At 34.3% G+C, this 16,694-nt stretch overlaps 2 protein-coding genes across 2 annotated transcripts; both read right to left on the bottom strand.

Annotated features, from left to right (window-relative positions):
* Positions 1–2,567: 2,567 nt before the first annotated feature.
* Positions 2,568–9,603, bottom strand: HELRODRAFT_140970 (hypothetical protein; the record flags this gene model as incomplete). The annotated part of the gene is made up of 6 exons (XM_009030070.1): positions 2,568–2,808; positions 3,298–3,371; positions 4,523–4,641; positions 4,867–4,953; positions 5,093–5,547; positions 9,497–9,603. Coding segments are annotated over 6 exons (1,083 nt in total), but the record flags the coding sequence as incomplete, so codon positions are not given.
* Positions 9,499–12,561, bottom strand: HELRODRAFT_128610 (hypothetical protein; the record flags this gene model as incomplete). Its single annotated transcript, XM_009030069.1, has 2 exons — positions 9,499–9,606; positions 12,517–12,561. Coding segments are annotated over 2 exons (153 nt in total), but the record flags the coding sequence as incomplete, so codon positions are not given.
* Positions 12,562–16,694: the final 4,133 nt, after the last annotated feature.

Here is a 16,694-nt window from a genome sequence, read left to right as displayed (position 1 = left end):
CGTATATTCGTATAATTCCGTATAATTGAATTCCGTAGAATTGTGGGCACCAGTTGAAGCAATCAGGTTAGACAACTGACTGCAAACTCGTCACATGGCAAGGGGCAATCTCTGAAGTCAGAATAACGTTTTTGTTTAAATGTTCTGTACCAGGAATCTAATTGTATTACCTTCATATGGCTGAACGATTATAACCTACCGTAACTGAACAGTATTTAAATGTAGGTGCCTGGTACGGACACTGGTGTGAAATAATTATCAGAGCCCTCTCGTGACAAACTTTAAAAAAACCTGTTTCAAAGAAAGAAATTGATAAATTGCGACTGCCTTACACCAAGCATCATGTTGCTTGTTGTCGTGCTACGTTCTACTTACGTTCTACTGGGTGCCGTACAAAAACTGGACTGATGTGCACGACATGTAGTACATTCAATATTTACTTTGTTATAACTCTACGCTCTATATAATTATACGTATATTACACGCAGATAAATATGCATATAACATTATACATATTATTAGATATATCTATATAAAATATATATAAATAATATTTATTTATTAAAGTTATGTTGAAATAATGTTATATACATAATATGGTAAATACAAATGCACAAATAACGATCAACATTTTTCAATAAATTAAAATAACAATACTCAAAATTATGAAAAATAAAAATTTTTGATTAATTAACTAATTAATTAATTATTTAAATGATTAATAAATAAATCAATGAACAAGAACATGTGAGAACATGTGCACGTGCTATCAGTGATGACATCTATCACCTTATGAAGACAACAACAACAACAACAACAACAACAACAAACAACAACAACAACAGCAACAACACATCTGAACGTGTGACGTGACTACTTGATGTGTGTGTGTGTGTGTGTGTGTGAACGATGTTGCATCAATTTAAAATTTTATAAGGAGATTGGTTGGAAAAATATCATGGATTGTGATTGAACGTTGCGTTAATACTCTAATAAATAGCATTATCATCGAAACTTTATTTACACAGTATTTCACAAATCTCACTGCACGCATGTGAGTTCAACACACTCACTCACAAACAAACACACAAAAACACACAAACATACACTCACATACAAAAACACACTCACGCACACACAACACGATGTGTATGTAAACTGATATAATAAGGATAAAAGCAGAATAATCCTTTATTGCTAAATCTTTTATAAACTTTTTTTATACCGGCAGATATGTAAGTGAATATGCATTTCTTCGCTGTGGTTGTCTGTCTGTCTGTCTGTCTGTCTGTCTATGCAATTATATTTTTATTCAGTGCAGATTTCTGATTTGTTTTTAATTTTTACGGTTTTTACATGCCGACTAAAAACTTTTATACATTTTACATACATATCTATATACATAAATGTGTATGTGTGTGTTTGTCTGTGCGTGTGTGTGTGTGTGTTTGTCTGTGCGTGTGTGGGTGTGTGTGTGTGTGTGCCAGCTGAAGTGATTTATGTTGAGTACTTTTTGAAGACGATAAACAGAATAAACAAATTAGTAAATGAAGAAGGAGCCAATGCAATGATTAATGCATGCTGGCTGGTTATAATTCTCCAGCTTAAAGAGTGGACATCTTCAAATGTCATTCATCCAATTTTTCAGAAATTCATCGGAAAGTGTTGGCGTGTGACTTTTGAACATTTCTCATAAAAAATTTTATATAGTATTCAATTATTTGCAAAATAAAAATAGCGGAAAAATGCAACCCTGCAGAACTTTCAACATTTACCGCTCATAAATATTTCACCTCGTCGAGATTGCGCGCCAAATTTATTTTTCTTTTTTCATTACTCGCCTGCCGACAAAGAGGCCACCAGAAAGAATTTATTTTTTTTAATTTTCAAAATTATGCGCCATATTATTTTTTGCCACCCAGCCATCTAATCTCACTTTCACTTTTTTATATTTTTTAAACTCATTTTTTATTAATATTTTAAATTAGTTCACCCTTCCTCCGAACGTCTGCACGAGTTCATTTCTTTTTTTACAATTATTATGATGATTGATGGACTGAATAATGATTGTGAACAATAAAATACTGCAGTAGCACAATGCAACGCTGACCACGTAATGCGACAAGTACAATGCCGATTGTGGTAATAATAACTGCGTGAATTAAATAATAATAGAGACAAAACAATAAGAAGTTGCTAGAAGTAACAGAAGAACATTCAGAATGATGTTATTTTTAGCATTATATCCATCCATGCTGGAAATACTATCACACATTAAACTTGAACGTATAAGTTTATAGCAACACAATTTATGTAATACCCAGACTCAATACTGAATAAAAAAATGTTATGAAATCATAAATCAATTAAAATTTTGTTGACTGGTCATTATTTGCCATCCAGTCAATCATTTCTTGTGTACTCATCCATCAAGTCGATCATTTGTCTCTCTGCAGTTCGATCATCATCTGACGACATTAACATCTTTTTTTGCCAGTCTCGTTGTTCGTTGTTTCTGTTTTGTTGATGACATCCAGCAGAGGTTGGATGTCCACGATGTCCCTCGGGAAGATGGTGCAGAGTGAGACGATGATGGTGCCTATGTAGGCGTAGAAAAATATTCTATCTAAAACTCTAGCCACTAAGCGCCACTCTTTAGCATATTTAGCGCTGGTATCTTTGTTATCTAATCTTGTAATGTACGCTTTCAACATTTTCCTAATTTCTTTCACGTCGTTTTCGAGGACAGCACTGCAGCCGACCATGTAGATCTGATTGGCGTTTTGGTGGCTGGTGTCGTTGCTGCTGCTTACGTTGTTGGGCAGTGTGGAAATGTTTGCCGAGTCAATGTTCTGTGTTTGATGCTGGTACTGCTGCTGAGAGTAGAACTGTTGTTGCGCTGGGAGTTGTTGATAGTTCTGTGGGTAGTGCTGGTCGCTGAGTGGAGGTTGTGGATAGAGAAGTTGCTGCTGTTGCTGCTGCTGATGATGATGTTGCGGATACAGCGTGGACGAGTAATATGATGGCTTGTTTCCGGTCAAAACAGCTTCCTCGCTACTTATGTAAGGTTTAAAAACGCTACGCCTACCACCAGTTGCTAGGCCGCCTATGATTGGTTGGTCCGTGTGGGTGCGTAGGGGTGGGACCATCGCTGATTGGTGCATATAGAGGCCAGTTGTTTCTTTACCAGAAGTTGCAGCAACCGATGATAATGGAGCAGCTGCTTGAAATTTCTTGCTACTCCGCTGAGGTTGCTGTGTTGTAGCTGATGTAGATGCCGCTGTCGATGATGACGACGATGATTGTTTCTGCTGCTCCTTCTCTAAGAATTCAGACATGCACAAGACTCTCGCCATGCCATCAATTGCGATCTGTTGACATGAAAAGTATTGAAATGAAAATAAAGTTAATGTGCACGTACGGATATATCATCAAATTAATCACTATCCAATCAACAACGTAACGTTAAAAACGAATAACAAAAAAATGCTTAGCTATCCAAATAAACGAACAGATGGGGGAATTGTTTACTGCTGAGACAAAAACTTCAGCCTAATAAAGAATGAACAGGTGAACTTTAAACATCCAGGAGACATCGAGTAGGATATAAATACAAAATGGTCCGTGAATATAAAATGCAAATTGTTTTTATTCTTTATTTTTTTTAAAGATGACAATTTAAAATAACACGGTTTTTTTATTTAATTTCACCTCGGAATCTTATTGCAAAGTTTTTGAAAAATGTTTTGATGTTTAACAATTAATTTTGCTTGAGATTGAAACCTATGCTGGTTGTTCGTGTTTTAAAATCATCCAAACACAATCAAAGTTTTCCTTATAATGCAACAACGCACGCCTTTCAATGAAGCATCTCCATCATTATTTTCATTCCACTGAACTTATCCTACTCTACAATAGAATGAACATGAGGGGGGTGTCCAACATGACAGGCCACCTTTCAAAATTTTATTTCATCTGTCGTGATCTCAGAAGTGAAGAGAATGGCGTGTCGTCCAATTATGCTTTTCGTTTGTCATGTTCTTATTAGAAAAATAGAAAAAACATTTTTTATGATCGGCTTTTAATTTTACTGTGGTCTGGCGGTATGCGTGTCTCGTCTTATTGAATTTACAAACGTCAATGTCATTGATGTTTCTGGCGCTCTTGTTTGCATCATTTTTTTCTCTTTTTATAACCAAAACTCTTTGATTTTGTCGTTGCATAGATACAAATGTTTTGCAAGTAATTCTTGAGTACGTCAAGCAAATTTAATTGTTCAATGTACACATTTGTTTTGGTGTTCGTTAGTGGTTAAAAGATAACTTGTCTGTACGAGTGAATGTCGTTTGAGACAAAAATTACATCAATAAAATATTTTTTATTAAAACAAAAGATTTATAGGCAGAATAATAATTAATTGTAAGTTAATAATTAATTTAAGTGTAACAAACATAAAAAAAAACCGTTAAGGTTTTTAAAACACCAAAGTTGAAAATAATTTAAAAATTTTTCAAATATTAACCATTTTTAGCCAAGCTGGGACTTTGTTCTTCCTGTCACCTCTCACGTGATTCTGAATGATGATGACCGCGAGGAAGGTCGAGAGGGTGATGAGGATCATGTTGGCACAGAAGTAAGCTCCTGGCATCGTCAGTAGTAGAAACACAATTTAAAAAAGATCGGAAAACTATTTCAAACAGAAACAAATATAAACCATAAAATTTCTAAATGTGAAAGCAGCGTCTCGTGAAGAATGATTGTTTCTATTTAGACGCAATTACGGTTAAAATCAATTGTATCCAAAGTTTTAAACTGTGAACATCATTTTGTAATTAAAAGATGTTTTTAAACATTCAGAGTCCTAACCGATGAGAGGAATGGAACAAGCAGCTGGGGGTGTGCTGTCAGCCAGGAGAAGAAGCAGGACGAAGAAGGCTACAAAGACACTCATCCCTTCATACACCATCAAATATTTAAGGTCGTCATTAGTACGACATTCGAACGAGAATTTTTTTAATTTTTTGAAAATATTATGTAAAGTAGTATCTAATTTTTCATAAAATATTAAATTTAAAAAAAAACTTCCACAAACCCAGCATAACTTTTGCAGGCGATTCAGGTGGCAACCAGAAGATGACAAGAGTCAGGAAGGATAGGAGGACACATGGTAGGACCAGAATGTAGTTATAAAAGACGGCCACCCTTCGAATGATTACAAAAAATGTCAAATCTGGATATGGTTCTATCAGTCCGTAATAATATTTCACATTCTTCTTTGCTCTGGAATCTAACAATTCCCATTCGTTACTGCGAACGTAGTCGGATATTTCGAATTCATCTTTATCGTCTAAAAAGTTGACATCCAACTTATAGCCGTCGTAAGTCCAAGAGCCAAATTTCATTTTGCAGACTTGAATGTCGAACGGGAAGTTAGTTATATCAATGTTGCATGTGGATTTGAAGATGGCTTGTGGTAGCCAATCGACAGTGCCGTTGTTGTTCACCAGTACCATGGCGTCCCGGTGCTCCTTCAGACGGATGTCTGCGCTGTCAACAGGTGGAAGTTGGTTCATTTTGAGATTTCAATGGTTTTAATGATTTTGCGTTACGTGAATAGTTTTACTTTAATGAAGATCAGAGTGCAAAAAGGTTTATGAGACATTTTAAAAAATAATTTATCTTTATAAACAAAAAATTATTTTATGTTTTCCGATAATTTTGGGCAGTAAAATTTTTGTTAATGTTCAACGACAATCACGTGACGCTTTCCTGAAAAATGTACTGTAAGCTTGCATATCAACGTAAACATAAGTAGAACAATATATATAAGCATCTTTATTAATGTTAATGCATTATTTGCAGCATCTGTTCAATTTTTTAATAATTTCATTGCTAGTGAGAATTATTTGAACTTTAATAAACTTTGCATATTCATATTTACAACAGAAAGAATAAAATAGATAATTTGCGTTTAAATCTGTTTCCATTTTAAATCAACGTTCAGTAATGTTCGGTCATTTCGAAATTTTTCGGCTGGAATGTTTTTACGACCCTGTTGCTTATTGACGTTTCATGGGTTTCGGGCAGTAAAAAAATGAAAACAAGTTTCCAAAAGTGTTTGTGCGGACGGCTTTGTTTGTTTGTGTGTGTGTGGATGTGTTTGTGTGTGTTTAGATGTGAGTAGATGCGTTTGTGTGTGAATTTGGATGTGTGTAGATGTATTTATGTGTGATTTTATTTGTGACGAAAACCTTGAAAGCAGTTAAAGCGTCAGCACGTCACTGTTGATTGTGACTCTTGTTTTTAAACTACTTGACTCAAACTCGATGTGGCATGAGTATTGAGTTGTGTTGTCACGGTGCTTTCAATACATGAAAACTTTTGATTTAGGAACAATAAAAGTTCTCTGATGACTTATTTAGACGTTTGGGTTACTCAAGTTTCATTTTAATTGTTTTTCCAGCAATGACTCCCCAGTTTACAGTAGCAATGATTCGAGGCACTTCTTTAATTTTTAAAATTTTTCAAAAAAAACATTCTTTTTAATCTTTTAAAACGATATTTAAAATCCGATTAAAAATAAGCCAAAATGAGATGTGCAATGATTGAAATAGCCTGTCCTTATTTTCAAAAAGAAAAAAATTTTAATTAACGAAGTAAATTCGAAAATAATAATTCTCTCAATGCACATGCCTTACGAAGTGAAATGCTAGATATATTTTTAGACATTCCGATATATTTGTATATATATATATATATATATATATATATATATATATATATATATATATATATATAATATACATATAGATATTTATATATACACTATTATATAACCTCGTGCGTGATCGCCTTTTATATTTTCACATGAAAATAATTATCTGAAAATTACACTTTAAATGTTCTGAAAATTAGTCTAGAGATGAGACATGGGTATGTACTACAGAGATTATAATTAAACAAACATCCATCATTATATCTTTTTCCCATCATCATCTTTAATGTCTGGCAAACAGCATTACCTTCATCACTTCAATCATCATCGTCGTCCTCATCATTCTCATCATCCCATCGTCATCATCTTCGTCATAATGGCACCATCACCATTATTATTTTAACTCACCTCGTGACGATTGACTCCCAGTTGCAACATTTTTATTATATTATTGCCATCATCATCATCGTCGTCATCGTCATCATCATCATGGTGGAATTTCCAATTCTTATTATCACCAATTTAACATCGTCAACCATACCACAACCAATCACATTTACTTCATTTCAAGCAACTCTTTAATAACTTCCACCATCATCTCCATCATCATCATCATCATCATCATCACATTCATCGTAATCATCATCATCATATTCATCATAATCATAACTTATTTACATAATCATCATCATGCTCACTATGTTAAATAATATTATTATTGCTATCATTTATATTATTGTCAATTTACTATGACCATTCTAAAATGATATCAATCAAGAATGAACTAACTTAAGCATTACCCGTCAAAAAAAAGATTCCTTATGGTGACCAGTTTTCCCCTCTAATATTCAATTTATACTTCAACCCCTCATGACAGTTTTTAATACAGAGCAGTATGTCAGTTGTGGCTATTTCTGGAGACCAACTTCGGGTTTAAAGACTAGATCCTAGCTTCACTTTGTTGATGATTCAGCTATAGTTCAGCATAGTTCTGCAAGTGCACAAGAATTGATAGACCTAAACGATGCGTGGTGCTCGTGGTAGAACATGCTGATGAAAAATGACAATAGTCACTCCTTTGGTACGAGGAAGAAAAACGCTGATTATCAACAGTTTCTACCAAAGATAACTGTCCAAAATACGGCCCTTCCAAATGTCAAGATTGGTGACAGTTTTATATGTTTGGGCAAATTATGTGATTGTGAGTGCAGCGACAAAAAAGCTAGAGTATCAGTTAAAAACAAAATTAACAAAACGCCTTAAGACCACCACGATTTTGAACGTCACTTCTCAGCAAAAACTACAAATTCTAAGTTAATTCATTCCAACTCACTTATAATTTGAATTTTGAAATTATAACCTCTCATCAACATAGGTCTCGACAAACCTTGAAGGTTTAATTAGGGAAAGCGTTAGATAATGGCTGACCCCGCCAATCAGTGGCTATGTGGCCGAGGTGCTCTCCCTGCCGGACAGGTACTGTGGTCACAATATCATCCCATTGAAGGACACGTCGGTAAAGACAAAAGTCAAAATCAGAAATTATTTAAAATAGCCTCGGTGAAACTATTTGTTTGTGGCGAGTAACATAAAACAAATTTCGAAAAATTTGATAGGATGCAGGCGGAGTCAGGTTCGGTGAAACTGTCACTCATATTGCTGGAGGAAACACAAAATGACATCCAGCCTGGACCATGTGTTTAATCTCCAATGCCAAGATTTGTTAATTAAAGCAATAAGTGAGCAGATTTCTCCATCACAAACGTCGCGTTGGTCAAAGATCGTCGAAGGATTACCGGGAGTGCTCTATAAGTTGACTAGAAAGTATTTAATACAACAACTTCCCACTGATGCAAACTTATTTAAATGGGGTAAGTCAACAACATTTCTATGTCCACTACGCAGTCATCACCAAACAAACAAACATGTTGTTTCGAACTGTGACTCCACAGCGGCTCTCACCAGGTACACGGATGGACAGGCATAACAAACTGCTGTCGTTGGTTGTCAACTGGTTAAGGATTTTTGCACCATCAGACTGTTGCATATTTGCTGATCTTAATGCAGAAAATGTACGTCAAATGTCACAGTTGTTCAACAAATTGTGGTAGGACATTGCCATTCTCCAAAAAAAAAAACAAAATCGAAATTTTAGAACTTTCCATTTGCTACGAAACCAACCTAGCTTTCTCACGTGAATACAACTGCCAGAAATTAAAAAAAAAACAAGAAATTAAACTTAAATTCAGTCTACAATAACTGTTCGTTAATTATTAATTCATTTGAAATATCACCTGTTGGTTTCTATAACAATCTTAATCTAACTTTGTTTAAAATATAATGGCCGAAATCTTTTAATGAAAAATTGATTAACGCGGTAATTCGCTCGTCATATAGCCTATATTGTGACAGAAACACTACTTAACCGATTTTAAATATATCATTTTACTCTCGAGCACTTGTTGATAGGAGAGCATGAGAGGATCGTACATTATATTTTACTTCTTATTTATTTACACTCTGATATATAATTAATAATTTTCGATTGATTTCATTTGGATTTTAATTTTTTAGTTAATGAAAGAATGTTCTCAGTATAAAAAAGACTTCTCATTCACTAATTACACAGCACAAAATTGATCACCATTAGACATAACAATTATACTATGATAGTAAATAATAATTATAAAATTATATAATTATACCATCATAACCAGCATCATCATCAACATTACCCAAACAACATCATCACCAACATTATCCCTACCACCACCCACTCACTAGTTATAAAGGACAATGTCTGGCGTCCATATCTTTGAGCTTGGGACCCTGACCAGTTCAATGCCCCCGAAGTCCTTTGGGTCCCATCTCAACAGCAGGTCATTCCATCTCTGGACATTTATTAGGATTGGTTGGTTAGTCAATTTTTTTATTTCGTTTTAGCTTATTGTTTGTTACTTTGAATCAAATCATTGAAGTTTTTAACAAATTTAAACGTTTAATCAAACTCGAATGATTGATTAATTGATTGATTGATTGATTGGTTGATTGGTTGATTGGTTGATTGGTTGGTTGGTTTGTTGATTGATTGATTGATTGATTGACTGAGTGATTGATTGAGTGATGGATTGAGTGACCAAACGCCTGGTTGATCTAACGAGCGGATGATGCTTGGTCATTTGATTGATTGAACTGGCTGGCGGTGATGCCAGCACTAACAAATTGTTCGATTCGCTGATTTGTTGAACCGCAATTTAAAAGGCGGCCAAGCGTATCCAATGTTGAATTTTATTAATGTCATTAATGTCACTGATGTTGTCAACGTTAGTAATGTTCTTAATGTCATTGGTGTTGTTGATGTTATACTGGTTATGGCTGTTTATCGTCAGTTTCATAATGAAATCTTCCCATTAAATAATAAATTAGAAGGTAATATGTAATAAAATATTTTTTTGTTTTGCTGAAAATAAAAACTAATAATGTTTTTGTAAAATTTTATTCAACAGAAAAACTGTTAAAAAGAAGGAAACAGTCTCCAACATTGAGAAGAATGAAAATATTTTTAAACGAACATTTTTTTTAAATGAACATTTCGCCTTTTAGAAAAATTCTTCAAAGTCTAAAAATAAAATTGAAAGCCACAACAACAACAGCAGCAGAAGCAGAATGCAACGAAATGCAATACAATGGAATGGAAATAAAAATGTAATTCATGGACTACAAGAGGCTGGAGAGGTCTGGGAATAGAATGAAAGGCATTGTTACGCATCCCATTCAGAACAATGCAGACTGTTCCACTGGAGTTTCAACAGAAGCAAACAAACACGTGCTCTCCACTCGTTGCGTTCCATTCTCTTTTTAGAAATTTTAAAAATAAGATTATGAATTTTTTAAAACTCTTCAACATCGCGTCAAAAAAAAATTTTTTTGTTTGTTCTGAGCTTTGCTTGAGTCACTTGCAAACACCATCCACATTTTAAAAATATTTCGGAAGGGCAGTTGTAGTTTTTGTTTTAAATCATTAGAAAAATTTCAACTCGATTTGAAAAATTTAAATCAATTTGACAATTTTCAAAACTATCAAAAAGTTTGAAACGCTGGTTGTCAATCAAAAGTTTATCGCCACTTGAAATGTTTTGGAAAAAATTGAAAAGATTTCAAGGCTTTTTGCGATTGGAAATATGACAAAAAATAATAATAAAGAGAGGGAAATTGAAGGGACCCAGCAGCACAGCGGTGTTGTATTGCATGCACCTCTGCATCTCTCGATGTCGTCAGTTGACTTTTAATTGTGTCATTTTTTCTAAATCTCTGCTTACGAAATCCTGAAAAATATTACCACTAAAAAGAGAAATTTTTTTACGTTTTTCTGGCATCATCACCCACCATGTGTAACCCAAGCATCGCCCGATACAAAAATTAATAATTAATTATTCAATTTATTTATCAAATAATGGCAGAAAATATAAAAATATTAATGACTATAAACGTTATAATACACAGATCTTTTTAATAAGGCAGGCATTAAAACATTTCAAACAACACAACAACACAAGAAGCCCAACAACACCAACATATCAGCACTGTTCCATACAATACAACATGCCAAACCACATGGCAAACCACACAAACAAACAGCAGAGCGAGTAGGGCTTAGATGAATACAATAGAATACATTTGAAAGGACGCTCGTAAAGAAGAACTCGCACAAATAGAGCAGGAAAACGTTGCAATTTCATTAAACTTTAAAACATTCAAACGAATGGAGACAAATAAATTCACTAACCTTTAAGCGGTAGAAACGAATTCACGAAAACCAAGAACAAATTTTTAATTTTTTTTTATATTTTAAACAGAAAAACTCGTCGCTAAGGGTAAACATTTTACAAAAATATTTATTCAAAATAAACTGGATAAAAAAAACCTCTGCAAATAAAATTTTCATGGTTATTTTCAGGCGGGAAATGTCCGGCTAAAAGCTGCGATAAATATCACTAAATGGCAGAAGTTGCCTGCATCTGACCAAAGACAATGCCATCAATTTTGGTATCATGGTAGGTAATACGGTAGGCAGTTTGCGGTACAATATACTGACTACGTATCATGTATTTCAATTTACGCCAATGTAGCAGCACTGCTTATGGGATGACGCTACCAATGAGGTGTAAAAAGATTGCAATTTCATTACGATGCCATGAACAATTGTTATTATATTAAACATAATTTTTATGATATCACAAAATGTATCATACTAATAGTTTGATATTATGTGTATTTGTATGATACCATACGTATTTTTTCTAGATATCGCGATCATTTTTGTGGGGATATATGGGTATTATTGGTATAGTGAAGGATATCGATAAGCAATCTTGCTTCAAAGATAGCAACATCAAACACGTTAGATCAGCAATGTATCTAATTGAATTATTGATTTATCTGAGATTTGTTTTAATTAATTGTAAAAAATAATTTTAAATGATATCAAGGAATATCAAGACTAAATATATTGTTCACGCATCACTCACCTTAGCATCATTACCTATTAATTTCATGTTACATTTCATCGTCGTCATCATCATCGTCATCATTATCATCATCATCACGTCGTCATAACTATCTTCACAACGTCCATATCAACATCGTCTTTGCCATCTTTTATATGATTATGTGATTATGATTGCCATTATCATCATCGTCATCACCATCACTTTATGTTCATCAGCAATATCATCTTACCATTATCATCATCATCACCACAACACCATCATCATCGTCATCATCATCATCATCTCACTCACATATTTGCTCCAAACGTTCGTCGTTAGCACTTGGTTCTTCTCGTCCAGGTCCAAAATTTGAATTAAAGATAGGCCGTAGAACACCTTATGATGATGATGTTGATGATGATGATGGTGATGAGGATGCTGATGATGATGATGTTGATGAAGATGTTGATGATGTTGATGAAGATGTTGATGATGTTGATGAAGATGTTGATGATGTTGATGAGGATGTTGATGATGTTGATGAGGATGCTGATGATGTTGATGATGGTGATGATTTTGTGATGTAAAAGTTACATTTGATGATCGAAACATATAAAAAAAAACAATCAGACATGAGTTTTTTAACATTTACAAGCGAACAAGTGGACAAAAAACAAAAAGAAAAAAATTAATGAAAATACAAACAAACAATCAAACAAACAAATCAATAAAAATACAAACAGGCAAACAAACAGACGAAGAAGAACCTCAATGGTCTGTGAAGTGTTGTATACAGGCCTACCGACAACCCCAACTTTCTCATAGTTATCCAGCAACTGCTTTATCAACTTCTTCTCGTCTGATAGTGTCGTTCCTGTGATGTAAATGATGGTGGCGATGATGGTGATGTAAAAGGTGATAATACAATGATAGTGGTGAAAATTATGATGGTGGCGAAACTGATGATGGGGATGATGTAAAGGTTGATAATACAATGATAGGTGATGATGATATGATTACATAGATTATGAAGCCACACAAACAATCAGCCAGTCACCAAGTTAAACAACCAACCGAGCAACTTAAGTGTATTTTTCAAAAAAAAACCCAATCAATTAAACAAACAAACAAACAAACATACATACAAACAAACAAACTAACTAACAAACAAACAAACTAGCTAACAAACAATCGCATGATTCTGACATTTAATTTCAACAAAAAACATACAGGCTGATTTCTATATTTTTCACAAAAGACAACACTGTAATGGCTTCTAAACTTTTCATTGTTGAGAACTGTACTCTCATTTCTTGCATCACTTGGTAGTAGAAGTATTTGAAATGGTGGATTGATTTGAAAGATTTTAACCAGCTATGGTACACAGTGAGTGTAGTTATTGTGATGCTGTTGTTGTTGTTGTTGATGCTGTTGTTGTTGTTTTTGTTGCATTTACCACACTCTAGTGTTAGTGACAAATCGAAGACATTTGCATCCAAAAGCACATCAATTTTTTAAGGAATTCAAAATAGATACAACAACAAAACTGCTAAAACTACCGCTATACAAGCAACAACGTTGGTTAACAAATTAGCTCCTGTACACTCCACACTCCAACCACAACTATGCCAGCCTCCACAAACAACAACAACAACAGACCATTATTAACAAAAGTTTCATTTCCAAAATGCCTTCACAACTGATGTTCATCAGCAGAGAAAGAAAAATGTATGATTGCCAGCAGTGTAGAGGCAGACTCGATGCAGATGGAAGGAAAACATTTTCTATCGTTTCATTCATTTATTTGTTCACATTGACAACACAACATAAGCTGAAACAAACATGACAACAACATCAACCACAGCAACATCAGCCGCAACAACAACTACAACAACCACAACAACAACTACAACAACCACAACAACTAATTCAACGACAACACTAATCGCATCATCTGCAATAGTCACAAAAACCACAAAAACAACAAACGCAGGAAAAAAAACAATGTCACCAACAACACTCACTAGCACCAAATCATTTACAACAACCGAAACAGCAACTACAACAAAACAGACAAGTCTCAACAGAAATTACAACAACAACATCAGCAACACCAACAACAACTACTACTACTACTACTACAACAATATCATTAACAACAAGATTAAAGAGAAGAACAACAATGGAATAAGTTCAAAAAATACTAACTGCGATGATTATGATATGAACGCTGTGAATTTTCTTTTGGATATTTGAAGAAAAAAAACTTGAGCTTGGTGGAGATAATGGGTTTGTTGTTTATGGTGCAAGATAAAAATGCAAAAACATTCGCACAACAACAATAAAAATAAAAAAATACAACAAAATCTAACAACTACAGCAGCAACGACAACAACAACAACAACAACAACGGCAACAACAACATAATAACAACAACCTAACAACAACAACAACATAATGACAACAACACCAATTAAAAAATAACATAGCAACAACGTCAAAAGCAACAAAACACAAAAGCCACAAAAAAACATTAAAAAATATCAAAATCAATTACACATAATTTTTTGTCTTGCGTGTTTTTTGTTTGCAGCTATATACTCCACTTATGTTTTTGGCCAGTTTCACAAAAATTATAAAAACACATTTTTTTGAAATGCATACAAAAAATAATAAAATCCATAAATAAGGATGTTGCTTAGCTTCGCATAGTTAATTGTCTAAATGCACCGCAGGAAAATTTGGGCATCTCGCACCTCAGTAAACAGTAATTGCTTCATATTAATAACATTTCATCTTTCTCCCCAGAGAAAAGAAGGGGTAGATACGAAGTGGAACGATGTATGTGTTTGTATGTGGCTGCTGGTAGATTTAATTTCTTTTTAAGACTCCTAATCAAGTTCACTGGAAACCGATCCGAGTCCTTACATCCTGTTCCTACTCTTCTTCATCCTTCTCATCATAATCAACATCACTGACAACAACGTTATCACCATCATCATCATCTTCTTCACCACCAACAACAGCATCATTATCATCGTCGTCATCGTCATCATCACCAACATACAGCATTAGCAGGAAAATTTGAAGTAATTACAAATTGTCTCGACGCATCATTAGTCACAATTACTTGGCATTATAAAGAATGGTTGGTTGGTTGGTTGGTTAATTGTTTAAAAAAATTTTCATTACTCCAGCTATCATTGCAATAATAATACTGGAATGCATCATATTGTTATAAATTTAGGATCAGTTCGTTGTGACAATGCTAATGATGAAAAAAATGGTTTTGTTTTCAAAATTATACTCCCAGTTTTTTAATTACTTTCACTAACGTTCCAGCCACCGCTAATACATCCGCTCTAATAGGCGGACGAAGAAGACAACAGCACTAATAAACTATTTTAGAAACTTTTTGTAGTAAATTTCTTTCTTAAATGATGCAATTTCTCTACAGCTCAAAAATAAATAGTAGAGTGATTTAAACAAGTTCTTCCTAGGAGCACGAAGGAAGAGGTGGCCAACTTTTCAAGGACCTTCAGCCTTTAAACGCAACGTTTCAAATTTGCGGCTGGTTGGTGAGTTGGCTCAGACTGCAGGAGTGCTATGTTTCGTGCTTTCACAGTCTGCTGAGTTGATTCAAACGTTCTCTTCCTATTCAGGACTCCAAAAATATCACAGATATCTACCTATCAGAGATACCTACCTATCAGAGATATCTACCTATCAGAGATACCTACCTATCAGAGATATCTACCTATCAGAGATACCTACCTATCAGAGATATCTACCTATCAGAGATACCTACCTATCAGAGATACCTACCTATCAGAGATACCTACCTAGATCCAGCAAGTCGTACGGTGTGGTGGGTATGTTGCTGCTCTTGTGCAGCTAACAAGTCAAATTTCAAAAAAGGAACTATTTGTAAACAGCTCTAGTGAAAGTGAATGATGTCTCATTATAAAACACAAAACATCCATGCCACTCTCCGTCGCTGCACCACAAAGAGCCAGCAATTACATTAACAGAATTCAGAATGGGAAAACCAAATACAACAGAACACGCATGCAATTATTTGCAGTTGGAGCGAGTGGAAGCATAAAAAGCAAACACGACAAGCAGGTCGCGCACAACAAGCACACATGCACACATGCACACATGCACACTTGCATATCAGCATTTATAAAAATAATACTTATGCACAAACAAGTGCACGCAAACAACTTTACACAGAACCCCGACAAAAGTAAAAACACTGAAAAACAATTAAAGAACACAGACATACACACATTTCTAAACATATAAATAGTCATACAAACAAATAGGCTAACACACTATTATGGGACAAAGAAAAACACAAAAAACTAGATCCGTAGACAGACAAACAGCTTGTAACACGGACAGAGAGCTAGAGAGACACAAACAAGCAGACAGACAGCCACGACGCAGACAGACAGACAAACATACAGACATACAAACATACTGGC

This window comes from Helobdella robusta (genome assembly GCF_000326865.2).
Source record: "Helobdella robusta unplaced genomic scaffold HELROscaffold_64, whole genome shotgun sequence".
NCBI classification, from domain to species: Eukaryota; Metazoa; Annelida; class Clitellata; order Rhynchobdellida; family Glossiphoniidae; genus Helobdella; species Helobdella robusta.
Note: the sequence above shows the minus strand (reverse complement) of the source record. Positions and strands in the feature narration are given on the sequence as shown.